The 22375-nt window shown below is 33.5% G+C and overlaps 2 protein-coding genes across 3 annotated transcripts; both read left to right on the forward strand.

Annotated features, from left to right (window-relative positions):
• Positions 1–580: 580 nt before the first annotated feature.
• On the forward strand, positions 581–3702 carry ATXR6 (TRITHORAX-RELATED PROTEIN 6). The gene is made up of 6 exons (XM_011077649.3): positions 581–989; positions 1913–1993; positions 2096–2325; positions 2732–2832; positions 2928–3140; positions 3270–3702. The coding sequence occupies exons 1-6, from the start codon at positions 719–721 to the stop codon at positions 3427–3429; spliced, it is 1056 nt and encodes a 351-aa protein (XP_011075951.1). The 5' UTR covers positions 581–718; the 3' UTR covers positions 3430–3702.
• Positions 3703–13022: 9320 nt separating this feature from the next.
• On the forward strand, positions 13023–18325 carry LOC105160322 (Transducin/WD40 repeat-like superfamily protein). 2 transcript variants are annotated; one of them, XM_011077650.3, is made up of 8 exons: positions 13023–13373; positions 13875–15109; positions 15196–15286; positions 15415–15572; positions 15665–15716; positions 16195–16274; positions 16387–16480; positions 16679–18325. In XM_011077650.3, the coding sequence occupies exons 2-8, from the start codon at positions 13973–13975 to the stop codon at positions 17185–17187; spliced, it is 2121 nt and encodes a 706-aa protein (XP_011075952.1). In that variant the 5' UTR covers positions 13023–13373; positions 13875–13972; the 3' UTR covers positions 17188–18325. The 2 variants fall into 2 exon arrangements, with proteins under 2 accessions (XP_011075952.1, XP_020549041.1); XM_020693382.2 differs by lacking the exon at positions 13023–13373 and adding an exon at positions 13413–13519.
• Positions 18326–22375: the final 4050 nt, after the last annotated feature.

Here is a 22375-nt window from a genome sequence, read left to right on the forward strand (position 1 = left end):
TTCAATAATTTCTTATTACTTCCAGCCGAGGTTTAACAATTAAATTGAGCGTATTATTCTATTCATTTAGTAAAATTGAAATTTATTACGTCAAAATAGTACTGAATACCAAATTATTAATTTTTTAATTTCGATATTTTATAAATTAAAGTATTCATGAAAAATATGAAAATGATTAAATTAAATATTAAAATTCGTAATTACACTTACTATTTATTTTTAATAAGTGATAAATATGTACATAAAGAATAATATTTTGATATTTCTTTACTTTTTGATAAGTCAACACTAAAATTCAAAATTGAATCGAATTAATGAATTATTCTTTCAAAAGAAAAAACTGACTACTAAATTGAATTATTTTATTTGATTTTGATTTTTACTAAATTTTTTATTTTGGTCAATTTATTTAACTGTGAATGTCCATAATATAATTAATGAATCTATAAATTAATTTTTAATCTTAATCATGGTTCTTTATTACAATTAACAACCCTAATGAATCCAATAGTCCCTTAACGAATTGACACGTGGATTGGCGCTAAAATCCCAATTTCAGCCGCGAAAACTGAATCCCCCGCCAAAGGTTTTCTATTCCCGGTTTTTTTTTTGCCTTTCAGCCAATAAAAAACCCTCATTCTCCGCGGCCTTCTTTCTCCAATTCTCTCTCTCTTTCTTTCTAGCATACAAGCACTGTTAGATTCATCCCCGCCAAAAAATGCCGTCACTTAGAAGAAGAACCCTAGCTCCAGAGCCAGTTTCTCCAATGCCGGAATCCAGAAAAAGATCCAAATCGATGCAAGAAGGGGAGAAAGACTACACCGATGTGTGTTGTGAGAAATGCGGGTCGGGCGAGCGCCCGTCTGAGCTTCTGCTCTGTGATGGGTGCGATCGTGGATTCCACCTCTTCTGCCTCCGTCCAGTTCTTGTTGCTGTGCCCAAAGGCCGCTGGTTCTGCCCCTCTTGCTCTAATCACAAAAACCTTACAAGTATGTTACTCGGTTCTTGATTTTTATTTATTTTCAGGGATTTTTTTCGGGATCATTTTCAGTATGTATATATAAGATCCTATATGTCTATTTCAAGTTTTTCTCACGTGAAAAGCAAACATTTCGACTACAACTGAGAACTAGAGGTTTCTGAATAGGGTCGACCTGCTAGTTTCCTTTTTATTTTGGCTTTTGGGATTGATTTGCTGAAGTATTTGTGTTAATGTTTGATAGCATCATAAGACATCTGTATTTATGTTATTTTCTGGTAATTGATTGTATCAAGTTGTCTTGTGTATTGATATTTATCGGATCATGGGTGTGGCTATGTTATTTCTTATATCCAGAAACTTCTATATAAATTGTTGTGTGTCTGTGTGTGTTCAATATGATTATGGGTTCTTGCTACTTGTATAGGTAAATTTTCAGCATTTGTACATGCACTTGTGTTATGTATATGTGGTTAGGCCATTCTTTATATCTAATAAGGTCTGTTGGATGCAGTGTTTGGATTTGAGGAAATGATATGGTGTTTAGGATATTAAATGGAAGTTTACCATAATGATTCAGAAGAATAGCTAAAATGTATGCTACAGATTTTGTTATTTGAATGTATTTATAAATTTGAACTCCTTAACTACCAAATCATTCAATGCGAATGCAGCCTAAGATACTTGTGGAATTCATGCGATTTAGTTTTATCACCATGGTTCATTGTTTTTTGTCAATGTTCTTTCTATTTGTGATTTAAGTTCTGTCCTGCAGATTGTATTATGTGGTGACGTTAATATGGTATTCTTTCAAGTGTCTTGTCTATATGTGAATGCATTTGCTTTAACTTTCACTATAGTTGAATATTCTAATGCAAGCTTTGTATTGGTCTTAGCATCTGTCATATTAAGCCTGGTAAATTTGGACTGCAGATTTTCCCCTTGTCCAAACCAAAATTGTTGATTTTTTCCGCATTCAAAGGTGTACACAATCTGCCGAAAAGCTCAGTCCAGGTAGATGGGACCTCCTTGGTTTTCTGCTAGTCTTGGCTAAACTTTTGTGCAATTATCATCATGCAGTCACTTAATGGTGTTTTTGCTATTTGGCCTCCTCAGATTGTAGAAAGAGAAGAAAACGAAATAGTGGACTAGTAATGGCAAAGAAGAGGAGGAAGTTGTTGCCCTTCAATCCTACTGAGGATCCTGTTAGGAGATTAGAACAGATGGCATCTTTAGCCACAGCGTTGACAGCAACTAGGACAGAGTTCAGTAACGAGCTGACTTATGTTACAGGCATGGCTCCAAGATCAGCAAACCGTGCTGTACTTGAAAGAGACGGCATGCAGGTATGTTCAAATTAATGATTTCCACAATTGCAAATCTAATGAATTTTTTGTGTAAGAAGTAGATTTTTCAATATTGATGCTTATAGATAGTCTAGAATCAAGGTTGTGGGTTAAGATTTTATTCAACGTGAGAAGACTAGAGTCAGACAGTGTAAGCAAACTTCAATCAAAATTGGCTTCTTGAGAGAGTAATATAGCCTAATGCTATGTACTTGTCAACCTTATTATGAGTTCATTCTTGTAATTCAGAATATTTGAGCTGTGCAAACCTAGAGGTTCCTGCTATATACTACATGTAGTGCCTCATTTTGTCATAGATTAAATGCTGTTGATGCTGCTTTTTTATTCAAAGTGTTAGTCTTAATTTCCACTGTCTGATTACCAAACATTTGATGGACAATTTTAGGTTATATCAAAAGATGATGCAGAAACATTGAATCTCTGCAAGAATATGATGGAACGAGGAGAATGGCCACCTCTAATGGTTGTTTTTGATCCAAGAGAAGGGTGGGTATTCCAGTGTCCTTTGTTCTCATTTCTATATTACTGCAAAGATGTTAATGCAGAGTGCTTTAATTGTGTTCTTTTCCAACTTGAACCAGGTTTACTGTGGAAGCAGATAGATTCATACGAGATTTAACAATAATAACAGAGTATGTTGGAGATGTCGACTACCTGAAAAATCGTGAAAATGATGATGGAGATAGCATGATGACTCTTCTCACAGCAGCTGACCCTTCCAAAAGTCTTGTCATCTGTCCAGATAAGCGCAGCAACATTGCTCGGTTTATCAATGGCATCAACAACCATATACCGTATGTTTATACTCCTACTCCATACAACTTAGTATGATTTCAAGTGTCAAGTTATTTGCATCTTTTTCTTCCAACATATAAGAATTCAAAGGGTCATTTATGCTGAAGATAAGTTGTTTTCTGATGCAGGGGTGGGAAGAAGAAGCAAAATGTAAAATGTGTAAGGTTCAACGTCAATGGTGAATGCCGTGTTCTTTTGATTGCAAGCAGGGACATCAAAAAGGGAGAGAGACTCTACTACGATTACAATGGATATGAAAATGAGTACCCAACAGAGCACTTTGTCTGACCCTCACAGGAACACCTCCACAACAGATGAAATAGCAATTCTTTGTAACTCAGTTGCTAGCTTTGTATTCTTCCACCCAACTTAGTTATAACTCCTTGTCGCATAGCAGCAGCTAAAATTGTTCGAAATAGACTTGCATCTTCTCATCTTGTACAAGCCGGTGCCAACATACTAATTTAACAAAAAACTTCTGCTGCGATGTTTGTTGACCAGTATGCACAAAATTATGACCCAAATTCGAGGAAATGTAAATCATTGCTTCATCTCTTCTCATGGATTTCTTGCAGAAGCCATATGGCATATGCACCTCTTCTGTAGTTGGTGTCAGTTCATTTATGACTTAAACAATGGGCCTGAGCCAATTGATATTTTGCCATTTTAAACATTCAGCTTATGGGCTTCCCCACTTTTGAAGATCATACAAGAACAGCCTCTCTTTACATGAAGGCCCAGTAGAGTAAGTAATTATTGCACCCGAAGTCCAATTTTATTCTCGTTGTTTTCCTCTTGACATACAGCAACAAATTCCAGATCGCAACAATACAGAGGGACGTCCGTATGTTGTGTGACTTGTTTCTCCTATAATTTTACCCCCCCCCCCCCCCCCGACCCTGGTACAGAAATTTGACAAGGGGCTTGGGTGGCAGCACAGCAGAGCAGGGACAGTAGAGGAGGGATGGTACTGTCAGTGAGTAGAGGAAATAAACACTTTAACTGATGATTATGATCCAATTACAGGACCACTCTATCTCAACCCACTCTGCAATATCCTAGTGTGGTCCAATTGTTCACCCCTTATTACCATTACACACTCCCTGGATTTCACCAAACCCTCATCATCACCCCTTTGGATCATATGTAATGTACCCCTACACCCACAATTCTCCCTTCACAATTCAAATCTCCCCAATCAAAACAACTACCGATGAAATAGACCAAAATCCACAAATGGGTGGAATCAAACTCCATAGAATCTCAACTTCGCTACTCAAACTCTACTTCATTTGCAGTCAAATCATCCTTTGATATGACAAAATTATATGTAGTATATTTATAAATTTGTTGAGATTTATTTGTTTATCGTTTTTCTTAAAAAAGGAGGGAAAAAAAAAAAAAAGAAAAACGCAGTGGTCCTTGTGTGGGAAAGGTATATGTACTTGTATTTGGGGATTATAAGGTGTGATGATGGGAGATTGGGAGCAGAGGAGAGCAGAGAGTTATGGGTCAGAGCTCTCAAATTCATCCAAAACCAAAAACCACATCTCCTTATGTTTTTGGGCCTCAAAACTCTTTTGTACGCTACTACTACTGCTGCTGCTGTCACCAACTCACCAATCTATTTATTGCTATTCTTTTTCCTTTTTAACTTTATGTTGAAGTAGATATTTGTCATTTTGGAAATTTTTAAGTTAAAAATATTTATTCATCGAAAATGTAATAGAATTTACACAATTTATGAGTAAAAGACTCAAAAAATATTGCCATACTGAATCAATTACAGTTACAATTATGATTGTACACTAATCACGACAACTGTAATGCACATTAATAAATTAATTTGACATAATTAAATTTAAATTATAATTTTCAGTACCAACTCTACGTTTGTGCTATTTCCACATCCTATATCGCACAATAATTAATAAATCCAACCAAAAACCATCCAAATAAATAGTCCCGCAAAAAAAAAATGAAATCATACAATCAAAAGTTTGTTGGCCTTAAAAAGCTTCGAAAAGCAATAACAAATAAAAATTATTATTATTACTATTATGATGCAAAAATGTATAACATAATAATAATAAATAAATAAATAATACAAAGAGAAAGCAAAAAAGTAGAAGAGGTTTAAAAGGTAGTTAAAGGACAAAGTGGTTAGTGGGTACCCATCCTAATTAATCCCATTTCAGAGAAATGCAACCATCATAGCCCCACCCCCTCCTTCCCCACCTTGTTTGGTGCTCACTGTCCATATTATCCCCCCCCCCCCCCAATTTCCTCCAAAAAATAAAATATATAAAAGCAAAAACAATATAATTTTCAACTATTGTGAAAACCCATCCACTCGTGCTACATTGGCTCCATCCACAAATATATTATTAAAAATAAAATATCAATTTCATCTTGATTCGTTTATCCAATTTATGCAGACAAACACTTGTATCAAGTCATATAAATCTTTTCTTGATATTCATTTGTATTTTTTCCTATCTCTATTATAATATCTGAATACGCGTGCACTTTACTAAATCAATATTTTCTCAGTCTAACTTATATAAAGTGAAATAATTGCACTCTACTTCTCAAAAAGAAATGAAGAAAACCCAGAAAAACCCCATATTACTTTTTTACATATTTCACATAGTATACATTCACCAAAATATTTAATTTTTATTACATCTATACTAATATATAAAAAAAAGACATTGTTCACTCATAAATGACAATTTATAATTGGTTTATATATTTATTTTTATTTATAATTATTTTAAAATATAAAAAATTATTTATTATAGAATGCAGAATCGACTTATCAGAACAAATAGTATATATATAAAGAAGAAGAATAACATTATGTTATGCTAAAATTGGTAATACAACATTGCATGTTTTACCCAATTCTTGAAAGTGTGTTGGTACAAATGTTGTTTCATCATTTCTAGGGTTGTAGATCTAACAAGGGACACATTCTTTTTTTATTTTTATTTTTTTGGTTTCTCCCAAAGTAGATATTGGTAGATTTTTGGAGTCTCCAACCCCTCATGTCCAAAACTCACAACAAGTCAACTTGGATATTGTTCCCACCATTTTCTCACCACATACTCAATGCATCTCCCCTATCTTTGTTTTTTCAACTTTGATATATTTATTATTATTGAATATCTAACATTTTAATTTCTAATCATTTTTATTTTATTATTATTAAAAAAAACAACCCGTTATCCCACCGCAACGTTTTTTAATTTGACGAGATATAAAATGTTAATCTCGTAAAGTATGAGACCAAAAGTGCAACATTCTTTATTATACGGAACTAAAAGTACAATTTTTTTCTGAATTTATATTCGAATACTATAAAAAAAAGTTAAATATTATAATGTTGTTCTTGAAATTAAAAAAAAAATATTTGCAAATTCAATAAAAATTAAATTGATTTTGTTGAGTGGACAAGTCATGGTGCCACAAATTATTTTTGTGGCTGGAAATCAAGATTGGGTATGTAGCCTATAATGTGGAAGAAATTCCTCATTTTTAATATGCTTCTTGTTATTGTTATTCCCTTTTCTTTTTAATAATTATTGGGTTTTTTTATAAAAAAATTAATTTGAAAATGTCAAATCCAATGGAATTGTAGTTGGAACAAAAGGGTTTGTGTCACATCAGAGACCGTACAATAAAATTAATTGTGTCCCGGAAATTTATTTTCTTGTAATGAAATAAAGAAACATATCAGGTGATTTTTCACATTCTCATTCTGGAAATTAGTAAACACTCCCTTTGATGCTGACCTATATCTAATCCCACCTCCACCCTCTTTTTTTTTTTTATTTTTTCCTTTTATCCTAAACTCGAAAACACCCACCAATCATTCCTTATTTAGTGGTGATGTTGGATTTTACAATTAGAAAATCGCGAGTTTGAGTCCTACAAATTTAAATATTTAGCCTACTAATAATAGGTGTGTTGTTTCTTTTGATGTATTATGTACATAATGTCATAATATGTTGGTTTATTTACATATATCGATGTATTTAAAAAAAATTTGAAAACACCCACAAAAAATATGTAAAAAATTTAGTCATTTTTTAATTACTATAATCTATATATAAAAAAAAGTATACTTGCTAGAAAATTATTTAAACATCAAGGAGTGAAAAAATAGAAAAAGAAAATATTTTAAGGGGCAAAATAGAAATTTCAAAAAAAGTTCGCACGCCATAGTACAAAACACAAATATCTTTTAAAATGTGGCGATGGGCCCTAGTTTAGTTACCAAATGTGACGGCTTTTGACTATAAGGTCATATGTTTAAATTCAACTAATATGTATATGTATATATATATTACTTTATCAGTAGTTTTTTTATTAGTTTTTGATATTTGATAGTCGATACTGATGATTAGAATGTTAATTGTTATAATTGTAGTGACTGAAATTATGATTTAATTGTAATTATAATTAATTTATTCCAAAAAAAATATCTTTTTGAAATATTTATATGTAATATTATTCTTTTCCCCTGAGGATAATATCAGATGTAAAAGTAGGATAATATATTTTAATTTTTCCATGATTTTATAGGTACAATGTTTTTTTTTTAAAAAAAAGAAAGACTAAATAAAGTTATAATAATTTATTATTGTAATATGAATTATTTGAAATTCGGAAAAATATATACTAAAATAATAGGGGAAAAATTTAATAAAATTATGGAAAGTGTGAACATGTAAGAGAATATGGAAAGCATTATCATGATGTAAGTAAAATGGAAGAGAATATTTTATATTTCTACGTCGAATGATTTGTAGCTTAAGCAACAGGCAACCCCATCCCATCACCAACATTATACTAATTAATTTATTACACAAACACACACATATTCCCTTTCAAATTATTATTACACATTATTCCTCCAAGACCCATAAAAATTTTAAATAAAGTAAAATAAAGAAATAATTATATTTACATTCTTGATTTATGATTTATTTACATAAATCATTATTGTCTTTTGTGTATTATATAAACCACCACCGACAGCCAAAAAGCAGGGATCATTGGTGTAATAATGTTGACGTTCTTCGAGATGTATGAGTTATTTTTCAAAAAGTATGGATAATTTGTGTAAATAGCGTCGACGTTTTTTATGGGTAATTTTCCAAAAGACACTAGAAGAATTATAACATTTAACTACGATTAATTAGCATGGTTAATAACAAATAGCCTAACAAATAGTTATTGACCACGGTCACGCAACGGTTGTTGGCCATGGTTTTTGTGAGTGTGGCTAAAACATTTGCCATGGCTTAATAATTTTTTTATGATAGCTAAGCTAATTTTTTGTATAAATTTTATTTAACAGTAATTAATACTAGTCATTTACTATGATTTTTAGCCATAGCTACTAATACTGTAGCTAATAGTAATATTTTTATAATTAAGTATGAATAATTTATATAAATAAACTATAGATAAGAAGATATGAATATAATTATCTTTAAAATAAAAAAGAAAACGAATTTCATTTGGACTCCTTAATTGATAAATAATTTATCGAGAAGCATATAACAATATATATAATTATGAAAATATTCAGCTGGCTGAATCGACATGCACTTATTAAACTCCAAAACTTTAAATTTTATTAAACTAGTGTCGACTTTAGCACATACGTGTGTTTTTCAGTTCGTGTCGATATCATATTTAAAATAATAATAATAATAATAACAATAATTTCCTAGCTTTTATTACCACCAAATTATGTTAAAAGAATAATCATAAACATAGGAACATTCTTCAATTATAACTATATATATTAATAATACAATGATTAAGTATTACAGTGGAGAGATTGGTTTTTCATGATGTGGGCGCGACATCATGATACATAAATATATATATATGTCCAGCTAAGGAATCTGGCCACAGTTAATTAACCTAGTACATGTACAAAAACCACATGCTTTGTCTCCAATTAATCCCATGATTAATTAAATTTAGGATCATAATATAAATGATTTCATTACTAAGAAACTTAATTTATATTAAACGTATATATGACATACATAAACGTCCTACGTTGATCATAAATAAGAAACTTGAGTGCCTTATAAACTAAAAAACTTTATTTATCTAACGTGATGTTTTTTCAAAATAAAATTGTTAAATTTATACAAAGTGGAAATATATATAATATTTTTTACAACAGAACACTAGCAAAGTTGGATAATGGCATCAATATGATTCATTGAGGTGATTCATAATTATTAATCTTCATGTGGGTGATCATAATTTGAGTGCCCTTTTCTTTTTAGCTATATTTGAGGTGGCAAGATTCTTGCCAATGCATTTGATGCCCAAATCTCTGAACATTGTCTTGTGGAGAGAGGATCCGGAATCCAGATCCGTGTTTGTCAAAGACATGTCTAACCCATTTATGGGGCATGTTTTGATTAATTTTTTTGCGAGTAAATTGGATCAAGGATCCAAATATTCACCTCGCTTTTTTACTCGGGTATTTGGACTCACACCGAACCCGAATCCGAATCCGGATCCAAAATTATTCTAATTATCTAAGGCTTTTTTTAATTGGTGTGATAGAATTTAAGTGGTATAAATAACTTTAAAATTACAATTCAGTCATAATCGGCTATAATAACGGGCTTTAACTACTAATACCGGACTGGTGCAAAATAAAGTAAATAAAAAATTAAAGGTGATTAAGTGGGATATCCTAATTAATAACTCAAAGCAAAGATGGCCTAGAGGTAAAAAAAATATCCTAATTTAATTAGGATCTATGTATTTTAAATGGGTCAATCAGACTCAAATTTGATCCAATTAGAACTCGTCTCAGCTTGAATTAATGTTTAAAAAGATCATTTGAGGGACTTAAATGTATTAATATTAAACGATTTTCCTCTCTAACAATTTAAATTTTTAGATGAGGTAAGGCCGAAGAAGAGGTTTTGGGTTCAAATATCAATGACCCAATTTTTCAAAAAAGAATTTAACGTGTAGGATTTGCACATAAAAGAGTGTTAAAAATATCATATTGAACGATTCTTCTCTCTAATAGTTTAAACTTATTTATTGCACTACTTAATCTATAATTTTAAAGTGGTTCTTGAATTCCTGAAAATAACCCGACCCGACCCGACCCGACCCGGATCCTATATCATTGAACTATATATGTATGGTGATTTTGATGAAAAGAATAAACAAATAGATGCAAGACAAAAATTTATAATTAACAATGAGATGGTGTCACATGAGTTTTAATTATTACCTACACTTGGGATTGTTTGTACTCTTGTCTGTACTAAGCACTTCATTATGTAATGATTTGGTCGGGAAATCAAAGGGAAAGTAATGTTTAGAATAGGATTATGATAAACAAGATGTTTGATTAATTACAAACAACGCCCATAATTATTCTCGACTTTTGCTAACACTCTCTCAACATATTTCACCTTTCTTACCTAACACTTTTATGTCTCCACTATCAAATCCTGTTTCATAATTAAAACACTTAGGAACAAAGTTTAATTTACTTTCCAAATCTTGTTTTTCTTGAATCTCAATTAATCTATTTCACAATATAAAAATTAAAAAGCGGGAGAACACTCAATAATGAACACTATCAAATCATACGAATTTGAAATTATACGAACAAATACAAAAAATCTGTCAAAAGAAATTGTAAAATTATAATTTCAAATTCATCAATTCAAATATAACCTAATGAACTTTGACACATTTGTTGCAATACGGTCATAAGCAGAAAATTATACCGTTTAACTATTAAAAATTCAATTATTTTAAGTCAATAGTTTTCAGGCACAGTGATGAAAGATGTTGACTAATTTTTTATGATGCGTAATTAAATGTTTGGTATAAAGTAGAGAATTTTGGCAAAATTAATAACTTGTGTAGTTTGGTTGGCGAAAGTTCCTTTTTTATGATTGTTCGCCTTTTTGAAAAGTTATACGGATGGAGAAATGGCGCAGCCGCACACAACATGGCACTGTGGATATATAGTCTCAAAATTACGTTCATTGATTTAAAAATATTAATCTATTAAATTAATATTTGAGTTTGTATGAATTGACGTAGCAATAAATAATATTTTTCTTTTAAAAAAAAGATTATATTGCACAAATTTAAGATTTTATATAATTTTTTTGCTAACGTCAATATTTTTTGTCCAAACCCTATGAAATGAGGGTCATGTGTAGATAGTAAATGCTATGACTTACAAGCCACCCTCACACATCACACGCTTACAATGTAGGTTTGAATCATTGTCAAGACATTTAGTGATGCTAAACGTACATCATCCTGATCTGTGTGTTGTTGATTCCTATACAATTACGTCTCAGTTCTTGACGACAATAAGTCGACTATAAATATCTTAATCGACACACATAATACAAAAACAATACAGAACGTGGATGCTGTCATATTTTCCATGATAGTGAGCACTTGAACCAAGTGACTATCAAATGGGCAGCCCTCAATTTAGACCAAAGAATTAAGAAAAAGACAAACCTTTTGATTCTTCCCATAGATTTTTGTTCATTATGAATTTCCCTAACTTCAGTAATTACATATTAATGTGATTTTTTTAGTAATTTATTAATTGCCCATAATGGTCGATACAGTTAGTTATGATCAAATTAAAGAAGTTGCTAATTAATTCATTAATTACATTGGAGAATAATAAGTCGCTACTTACTAATTTTGAATATAAAACCCCGACTTTTCCATTCAAACTTGGAGTCAATAATCTATTTACATTTCCTCTTTGACTTCAAAAGTGTGGAAAGCTTGAGCATCTTATTCTAACCACCCCACCCACCACAATTTTCCATATTTACAAATACATATATATATATGCACAAGTTGTCCTCAGACATCACTTTTCTGTACATATAATAAATAATCTTTTATATGAAAAAAAATTTATTTATTAATTACTATAAAATTGGATAAATTAGTTATTTTTCAGTTGAAAAATATTTTTAAAAAATCGATACGATAATATTATTACTGTTGTTTGTGACTTGTGAGCGTAGATGATTTTTTTTTATATTAATATAGTATAAGTATACATATGGGCAAGCATGTATATGTATACATATACTGTATATATACGGAATATGCTTTAATTGGTATAGATATGTGTAGATAAACTTATCATAATATCAAATATTATCTTACTATATTATTTAAAAGTTCAAAAATGCCTTTTAATTTAAATTTACCCTAAGATTTAGAAAATAAGATAAGATGTAAAAGAATAATTTTCTATCAGTTAGATAATGTGAACCTACTTTTGCTTCTTATCGAGAAATTTTAATTTTTGTTTAGATTCGAATTAAATACACGATTTTCAATTTGAAAAAAAAGTAATAAATCATATATTTGTTATGTAAGAGAAAATGTTATCAAAACCAATTACAAAATAATGTAATACACTTTTGTTATGTGATTGATCATATTTTCTGAACTATATACCAGTTATAAGATAAATGTATTAGATTTATTATATAATTGATTCAGTTAGATTAAAATCTGATATGAAGTTGGATTTAGATTTTTTTTTGGTAGTGTAGTTTAAGAATTGAAAAGAAAAGAGGGAGAGAGAACTTGAAACAATTTAATTAGCCAATAATGTAAAATTTAATCAGAGAAGATTAATAATTCATGTTTATCCTACCCTACCCTACCCTACCCACCCCTAAAAAAATGAAAGAAAAAGAAGAAATATATGTATATATATTGTATTTAATTTTCCATAAATGGAGGGAAAAATTGGGAGAGTGAAATGGGGGCATAATTGCAGAGCGTACTGTTTGGTACACGCAGTTAAGTGTTACTACACACACACACACACATTGGAGAAGGGGGAGGGGGAAGGGGAGGTGCAAATCTACACACACACACAGATACACATCGTTTCTCGGGCCATCCATTCACGAATATCAAGGAATTTCTGCTTTTCTTCCTTTTCCATTTTTAGTTCCTATTTTTCGTTTTTTTACAATTCAACCCCTTAACTTCCTATTAACTATCATTTCTCTCGCCTTCCCCCCTTTGTTTTTTAATCGTCAGTCCTCTTTTTTGCTCCCTTTCTAGAGAGAGAGAGAGAGAGAGACAAACCCCTCCATCTCTCTGCTTCGAGTTCGACACGATCTCATATAACTGAATCACACCCATGTCATGTGAGAATCCTTCCGTCCCCAAAACTTTTCGTCCTCTTTTTTTTTTTTTGTGCATGATGTGGATTTTGATGATAGTGTGTTTTCCGTTAATTTTCAGCGTGAAATGTGGTAATTTGGTTGGCGGAGTGCGTAAAGTCGTTATCTTGGTAATGGGGTTTCGTTTTCTGGGCTAAGTGTATGCGGGTTTTTTGCAGAATGGGAAAAGTTTTTGTTTTAGCCTTGTATTTTCTTGGCGTGGTTGTGTGAAATAAGGAACAAGTTCGCTTCTTTTTATTGTGGGGAGACCAGGTTCAATGGGTGTGGATTGGGATCCATGTTGGATCTATTGTTTATTTTATCTGTTGTTGTTATCAGTGGTAGTATTTGTTTTATGTTTCTTGATGGACTGATGTTTTTCATTTGTTTATTTATAGTTTTGCTGAAACCTTGGTTGTGGTGCTCGTGTTTGTTTAGTCAGTTATTTTTTTTCAATCTTTAATTCTGCTCCTTTGTTGTTTAAAGGTTTTTTATTGGAGAAGAATAAGCACATTGCCTAGGGCTTAAAAAGTTGGTTTCTTGCGGGGAGGTTTGTGTTCTCTCATGGCTTGACACAAGGAATCATGGATAACTTCAGCATCGGCGACGAGGAATCTCGATTTATTGATGTCCCCGAGCACATTGCGCCAGACCCTGATCTTGTTTCTGCTACAAATTGGGATTATGATGTGTGGATTAGCACACCTCAGAGTGTTAGAGAGCGCAGAAGGAAATTCATTAGATGGATGGGACTGAGCCCAGATAGGTTAGAAGGAGAAAATTCTGTATATCCATGCGATAATGTTGAAGATGGTATTTTCATAGGAGATATTGATAGAATTATGGAGAATAACGGGGCTGTTTTAAGCACCTCAAGTATTGAAGATGATTTTTCTCGTAGCAGCTCGTCTGTGTCAAGTTGGAATATTGATGATCTGGATTTCTCCAGGGGAGTCGCTTTAAGTGAATGCAGAAATGTCAATGGGAATTATAATTGTCAAACTGGATTCGGGATGGTGGAAAATAATAGTCTTGAAAAAATTCGAGTAATGGGGTTGGACCAGTTGTTTTCATCTGGGAAATTTGAGAATGCTTCTCAATTCTCTCCCTCTGTTCATCGATATGCACAGGCGGAAATTGAGGGTAATGGCTATACACCCAGAACATTGGACAGACTGAAGAATAGGTGGTTGAGTAAATGGCGCTCAATGAGTTGTATTATTAGTAGGAGTGTCAGAGATAATAATGTGGAATTAGATAGTTTCAGCCGAGCTGAGGGAACGAGGATATGCAGAGTCAAGGTTCGCCATAGTCGGAGAAAGTTGAAGGAACTTTCAGCCCTCTTCACGCGACAAGATATCAAAGCCCATGAGGGGTCTATATTGACAATGAAATTTAGTCTTGACGGACAGTACCTGGCTAGTGCTGGTGAAGATAAGATAGTCAGAGTCTGGAAAGTGGTGGAAGATGAGAGATCAGATACAACTGACATTCCAGAAGCAGATCCTTCGTGTGTATACTTCTCAATGAATCATCTTTCCGAATTGGGACCTCTCATGCTGGAGAAAGATAAAGTGAATAAATCTAAGAGTCTAAGGAAAACACCAGACTCAGCCTGTATTATCTTCCCTCCAAAGGTTTTCCGAATTTTAGAGCAGCCATTGCACATTTTCCAAGGACACAGTGGGGAGATCTTGGATCTTTCATGGTCAAAGAGTAATGTATGTTTAGGATGTGCAGCTATGGTGTAATGTCTTTTGAAATTGGTTAAATTGAACTAAATAGTCTTTCACTTTTTTCCTTGCAGCGTCTTCTTTCATCATCGGTTGATAAAACAGTACGTTTGTGGAGGGTCGGAGTTGATCAGTGCCTTAAGGTGTTCTTGCATACTGATTATGGTATGCACCTAGCTGTCCACCTTCATGTTATAAACCAGTTAGCTAACCTGGGGATAACAGAAATTTTATAACTGAATTTGGTTAACTGTTGCTGATTTCTTTGGCTAAAAGCACATCTTGCTGTGCAGTGACCTGCATTCAGTTTAACCCTGTGAATGATGATTACTTCATCAGTGGTTCAATAGATGGGAAAGTTCGAATTTGGACAATAAATGGCTGTCAAGTTGTTGACTGGACCGAAACAAGGGAGATAATTACTGCTGTTGCTTATCGCCCTGATGGCCGGGTCTGTTGATAACTACCCTTTGCATATTATTACGTGCAGATTTTTAATTTCTTGAGACATATTAATTGTGTCTTCATTTGCTTGTTGTACAGGGCGGGATTATTGGCTCTATTACAGCTACCTGTCGGTTTTTTAACATATCAGGTAATTATTTATTAATTCCTGGACATTTCTATTTATGGTTGTACTTTGGTTGAAAATCTCGGTTCATAGATCTCATGATGTCATTCTAGTGCAGAGATGTTGAGTTGTTCTCTGTACAATTAGCAGAACTTTTGATGTCTAGGTGACTTCTGGGACTCTAAATTTTCTTAGCCAACTTATAAGTAAAAAATTGAAGGTCTAAAGAAGGGATGATGTAATTACTATCGGCTTAGAGATTCCCATCTTTGTTTTTTTTCATAGAAAAGGTCATAAAATCCTTCATATGACTTGCCCTTAGTAGCGAAACTCTGTGTCTTGAAACTCATTTGTGGTTGTTTTTGCATGATATTCAAGCCGAAATATACGAGGCAAGCAACAAATTAAATTTGATATCCCATTCACTCCATATGGAATGCAAAACTAATGTTACGTGACATTTACCTACTGGGACATTGATGCTCTGTGTTGCTTGTATCAGATAATCACTTCCAGTTGGAAAATGAGGTGTGCTTAACCAGTAAGAAGAAATCACCATGCAAAAGGATAATTGGCTTTCAGGTAACAGCCAATTGACTGTATGACAATGCTATGTTGCTTTTGCCTATTTATTTTCTCGTTGGGTTAGTAGTGGATGCAAAATTATCCTAATTTTGTTGTCATGTGGATGCAGTTTTTACCACAAGACCCAAGCAAAGTTTTGGTCACTTGTGCTGATTCACAAGTCAGAATTATAGATGGGCTCAATGTGATTGGAAAGTACAAAGGTTTGTACTTTATTCTTTTCATTCATTTTCAATAATGTCAGAAATTTTCTCCATTTGACTCTGTTCCGGACTCGGCCAACATTATGAATGTCCAGCTTTTTATCTACTTTAGCACTGAGGAAGTTAAAAGACTGTTACTGAATTTAGAGTATAATTTTTGCAAAATGCTGTAATTCACATGTTGATTTTCTATGCCAGGCCTTCGAAATACAGGAAACCAGATTTCCGCTACATTTACTTCAGATGGGAAGCACATCATTTCTGCATCTGAGGATTCAAATATTTATATTTGGAACTACACTGATGTGGGAAATTCATCTTTTCCACAGCCGAAAGTCAATAAGTCGTTCGAGTTTTTCTCAGCTGATGCTTCTGTTGCCATTCCGTGGTCTGGCTTGAAATCTGGCACCATCAGCAAGAGTTCCATAAATCCATTGTCGTTCTCATCATCCACTTGTTTCTCATTTAGCCAAGAGTTTCTCTTAGACTCCACCTCCAAAGGATCAGCTACTTGGCCAGAGGAAAAGCTTCCCGTGTCAAGTCCGCCAGCTGGGACATCTCCATTGGGCAAATCTCAGTACAAACTTTTCAAGACTTCTTGTCAGAGTTCATCTGATACTCATGCCTGGGGCTTAGTTATTGTAACCGCCGGCTGGGATGGGCGAATTAGATCATTCCACAATTACGGGTTACCAGTACCACTTTAAGACAAGTCGACAGAAATATTAGAAACCGGATATGATCTCTATTCAATGGCAACTTTTGCAAGTCATCCACACTTGCAAATTCATTGCATGATAGGCTGGCACATAAAGCTAGTTTCGTCTGTATTAAAGGTTGCCGGCCGGACCCCAATCCATTAAATTGCAATAGATGCATTTGGGGTACATGAGGTAGCAATCCATTGGGTCCCTTCAAATGCTGCATATTAATTCAAGTTTTGGATGGGGGCTTATGAAGACAGCTAGCTGGAGTCGAGTGCGCAAGTTGTGAGGCAGTACACATGATCAAGAATTAGCTGAGGTTTGCCTTACACAAGGAACTCTGGTTACTCAGCTTAATTATACAATGATTCTTTCATTTGTTTGCTCTTGAAGTTCTTTTAGCTGCTGGGCCAGAAAAGCAGATGGGGCTTTTGTTTAGAAGAGGTCTCTGCTAGAGACTGGTGTGCATGATGGAGGTGCTTGTGGGACCTAATGTGACCTCTTTCGTTTATTCATCGAGGTGGGACTTGGTAGAGCCGGGCTGGTGGTCGGAATTTGTTTTGGGGAAAAGTAGTGGGGAACGTCTTCTTTATGGTCTGTTTGGCTGGTCTGAATGATTGAGTTATTTGTCTGCCATTTTGATCTTGATTGAACCATGAAGAGGGTGGGACGGGGCAGTCGTCTCTTTGCTAAATTAGTTTCTTTAAGAAAAGAAAGAAATTGTAAACTAACTGCATTTTGCCTATTCTTGATTTCTTTTTACAAAGTAAAAAGTAGAAAAGGGACAACCACCACTGTAACAATCCTCCTTAGGTAAGACTGTTGTCTTTTTTCATGGTTAAAGTAATCTCTTGGCCGGCCCTTGAATTGAAGATGTAGTTGGAGGGGAATGGCTGGCTGTCCGTGTCTTGAGGAGGGCCATTGTCGGCGTTTATTTTGGCTCCCAGCACGAATGAGGTGCTGCAGATAGAGACGATGGTACGGTAATTCTGTAAATGAATAGAGTTGATACTAATTGTATTTGTTTTGGGGACATATATGCATGTAAATAGATGTTAGTTGTGTACAGAATTGACTAGGTTTTCAGCCTATACTTGTTGCTCCTTTTGATATAAGTAGTACTTTTCACTACTTACAGGAACCCTACTCAATACTAATCTGGCATACATGGTATTTCCCTATTTCCTATCTCTATCTCTCGCCATCTCTATCTTATCTATAAGTCTACTTGAAGAAAAGGGGCAAACAACTTTAAAAAGTAGGCTGGTGTTTTGATGAAATACATTTATTGTAGCTGTCACTAATAATTATTAAGTTATTTAATTTGAACCCCAATGCCAAAAGGGTTCATAATAATTTGCTCATATTATCATTTTAAATGGTGCTGAATTAGGGATTATTTAGTCACTGAGATCTTCTTGCCTTTACAGTAAAATTGAAGATCCAAAAGACCTCTCAATTTAACAAATAACTCTGGAATTTGGGTTCCATCTGCGTAGTGGGTGTTAGTCTCTGTGTGTGTGTGTGAGAGAGAGAGAGAGAGAGAGTACTTAAGTTAGTCAATTGGGTTCGGCTGGGTCCAAATTCTCATAGGAACTGTCTAACACTCTCAACTTGAACAACACAGCCCGTGAGCGCCTATTGTATTTATATCTTTCACGACCGAAATTAACTATGACCACAATTAACTATTAAAATTTCTAAATGGGTATTATGCATCTAATATAGCCAGGTGGGGTATCGGCCAGCACTCTTCTACACTTAATCCTCGACTCAAGTCTGCCAATTTTCCCTTTATTTCCTCTTCTGCGGGCTTACTTTCTCAGTCCACGGAACTCTTCAACATCTCCAAGACATGAACAATAGAACTATTTGGTAAAAACCAATCATTACCATCTAATTTGATTGTAAATGGATGACATTAATTTCATTTTCTAGTCTGATCCAGTATAATAATACCTTCAGTCATTACTGAGATGATGGCCTTTACAGAAAGCATTCAAGTTGAAAAACAAACAATTGTGTTCAACCTCAGACAGGGGCAAAAAGCTATTAAGAGTTAGTTGCGTTCTCCAGTTGCCAGCGAGTCCAATTGTCAGCCATTTGTGAGTTGCGTTCTCCAGTTTCATGAGCCTGCTTCTTCTGTTGCAATATTTGAAATGACTCTCAAAATGGACACTGTAAATTCTCAAATCTCATCCCAATAAGTTCCGGGGAGTTGTTATTAGACATTTCAAATGTTCATCTTCAAACCCTACAAGCACAATGGAATCTCACGTTGCTCTCTCCTAGGAGACAAAGGATTGGGTGTGGAAGGGAGAAAAAGGTGGAAGATTAAGAAAGCTTATTGAGCACAAGATATTTTGTCCGAGTACGACAACTGTAGGATGACAGAATCAGGCATCTATAGTCTGTTCTTATCAGAAGATAACACGGACTGAAAATGCAATGATACAGTAAATATTTTTCAGGTATAACAGTACAAACAAACATAAAATGACGAAGATAGCATCAGCTGTGCTTTGCTTCCACATGCTTGGACTCCGGACTCCAGAAATATACAGCGTACACAAGAAGCCCTGAAAATAAAAATTGAACTTGATTCCCCAAACTAGTTCATAAGAAAATATATAAGCAATCTCATCTATCATTCTAATCCAAGTGTGGATGTGCATGTATGCTTTATTCCATGTGCTGTATCCAAGATATTTGATCCATATTGCAACATGTTCAACCAAAATATCATCAATATTATGCATCATGAAAGCCAGGATGCTGCACCCTGATTCTTGTATTGGAGCATTAAGAATCTTGGATGTGCATTAGTCTATAGTTGGAGGGTATTACTACGGAACCTTCAACATTACATGCAAAATCAAGCACAAGTAATATATAGGGATCACCCTTCATGCTATACTAATGTTCTGTGCCACTATTCAGATTCGTTATGAATAAAATTGTCTCCTTAAATGCAGATGGATTTAAGATGTGATCTACGTCACATCAAAACTAACAGGGGAAATTCTTCATATAATAAAACTCACAACAGGGAATATTAAGGAAGAAGAGAGGACTATGTATTCTGTTAAGTGTTAAGGGAGGCATCATCATGAATGCAGATGTACAAACTAAAGTGAAAGACATGCCATGTTGTTGTATGAGAATCAGATCCTATGGGAAAGCACAAAATTTCATTAAGATAGATTAACAAATGGTTCATCATTTTTTCAGAAATAGCATTCAGATTCATGAAGAGCTTCATCAAGACTCTTTCAAAAGAGTATTGCTCTACTCTACTTCATTGATAGCTTTGCCAAAAAATTGTAATTCTATTCTTAAAATCCCAAATCCCACTATCAAATCCAACTAGCTGAATTTATCAATAATGAGCATTGATCTTGTATACCATATCAGTATCACTATGTAATATTAAATTTTCATTTTCTTAAATTCAAGACATTTTACAGCACCTATCGTCCTTTCTTCTCATTTTCACCAAAGTCTAAACAGCACCAGTGCCCTATTACCAAAGAAACCTTTGGAAACAGAGTTGCTCAATAAAACAAAAAACAGAGCTTGACGAATACAAAACCACTCAACAATAAAAGTCTAACTTCCAACACTTAGATCAAACCACAGGAACAAATTCAGAGTCTGAATCACGATAATTGGTCAAACACTTTACAACTAAGAATCAGTCATTACCACAGAAAAATAATTGCATATCCCATCATCCAAATAAAGATATACGATGCTCACAAATACAACAATGCTCTACTTAAACAACCACAATGTGCACAACTTGATTAAGTCCCAATAACAAACTTCCTTTCCCTAATCACATAAAGTTTGCTTCAGAATCTCAAAAGAACCTCCAAATCAATTAAAAGAGTAAAATATCTAAAATGCACAAAAATACACACAACCAGAAATTAATCAGATATAATGACTCATAAATGTTAACTTTTACCGATTATCGAGGGATGAATTCTCACGAGCGCTATCACACAGGTAGCTTTTCAACAGCTGCGGGAGCATTACTCAAATTGACATTCTGACCAGCGGCGAAGGAAGAAGAGGCAGTGGAATTAACAGACTGCAAAGAGGTGAGCATCAGCGGACGATCCTTGGCCTCCTCTTCGTCTTCGTCGTCGGTGTCGGAGGTATTAAGATTGACGCAGGAACACCGCTCGAGGGAGGCGAAGAACGCCGCCGCGACGCTCATGCCGAACCACCGGGCGAGCCCGTCCATCTTCTCGTAGTACGAAGCTCCGTTTGCATTCTCCATTGCTTTGCTTCCAGTTTCCGTGGGATTGAATTCTTGATCGATCGATGGATTTCAGGAGATAGAGAGGCAGATTTAGGAAAGGGGAATTGTCAAAATTAGGTTTTCGGACCTTTTCTCCGATGGGTTAATTAATTAGTAGAGGGAGAAGTATTTTATACGTTGGCCACTAATTAAAGTGAACTACAAAAGTGAGAAGAAGTATACTTTAATTACACGTCCACTCCTCTATGAAATTATATTTTTTTTAAAATAAAATTATGTTTACATGCTTTTCCTTTACAACATACACTCTTATGTTGATGAAAAATACTAATGATAATAAAAAATTTTATTTTATTCCTTACTTAATATTTTTATACTTATAAAAAAATAAATATAATATTTATATGATTAATTACATTTTGTTATTTGAACTACGAGCATTTTTACACTTGAAGTATTTGAAGCATTTTGATGAAATAAAGTGATGAAACTTATAAGATGTATATAACAATTTTGCAATAATTTGTTGAAATTTTAAAAAATAAATTCTTACTTTATATAAAAATGTTTGCAATCTCACAATATCTTATTTCTAAAGTTCATGATTTTTTTTAAAAAATACTAAATATTCAATTTTTAAGGACCAATTGAAAAGCCCATCCAACGGTCCGCGACTAAACTACTCCAAGCATATAGAGCTGAACGAGAATATAAATATTATGGATAAATCATAGAGAGGTGTTGTGAAATTTAATATAATTATGAATATTTATTATTATTTAAAAAAATTAATATTTCTTGATATTATATAAAATAATGTAATATTTAGATGGGGATTCGAAACTATCAATTTTATTTTTATTATATTTTTTTATTTAAAAAAATAAAAAATTTGGACAATGTGGATAGTAAATTTTAAAA

Source organism: Sesamum indicum, linkage group LG4, assembly GCF_026168435.1.
Source record: "Sesamum indicum cultivar Baizhima isolate 11 linkage group LG4, ASM2616843v1, whole genome shotgun sequence".
NCBI lineage: Eukaryota > Viridiplantae > Streptophyta > Magnoliopsida > Lamiales > Pedaliaceae > Sesamum > Sesamum indicum.

Excerpts from the sequence above, each read along its gene's own strand:
- ATXR6 (XM_011077649.3), top strand. The coding sequence starts at position 719 with ATGCCGTCACTTAGAAGAAGAACCCTAGCTCCAGAGCCAGTTTCTCCA. Across the intron at positions 990-1,912 it reads TAATCACAAAAACCTTACAA|ATTTTCCCCTTGTCCAAACC; the intron begins GTATGTTACTCG and ends TTTGGACTGCAG. Across the intron at positions 2,326-2,731 it reads TTGAAAGAGACGGCATGCAG|GTTATATCAAAAGATGATGC; the intron begins GTATGTTCAAAT and ends GGACAATTTTAG.
- LOC105160322 (XM_011077650.3), top strand. The coding sequence starts at position 13,973 with ATGGATAACTTCAGCATCGGCGACGAGGAATCTCGATTTATTGATGTC. Across the intron at positions 15,287-15,414 it reads GTTCTTGCATACTGATTATG|TGACCTGCATTCAGTTTAAC; the intron begins GTATGCACCTAG and ends CTTGCTGTGCAG. Across the intron at positions 16,275-16,386 it reads AAAGGATAATTGGCTTTCAG|TTTTTACCACAAGACCCAAG; the intron begins GTAACAGCCAAT and ends ATGTGGATGCAG.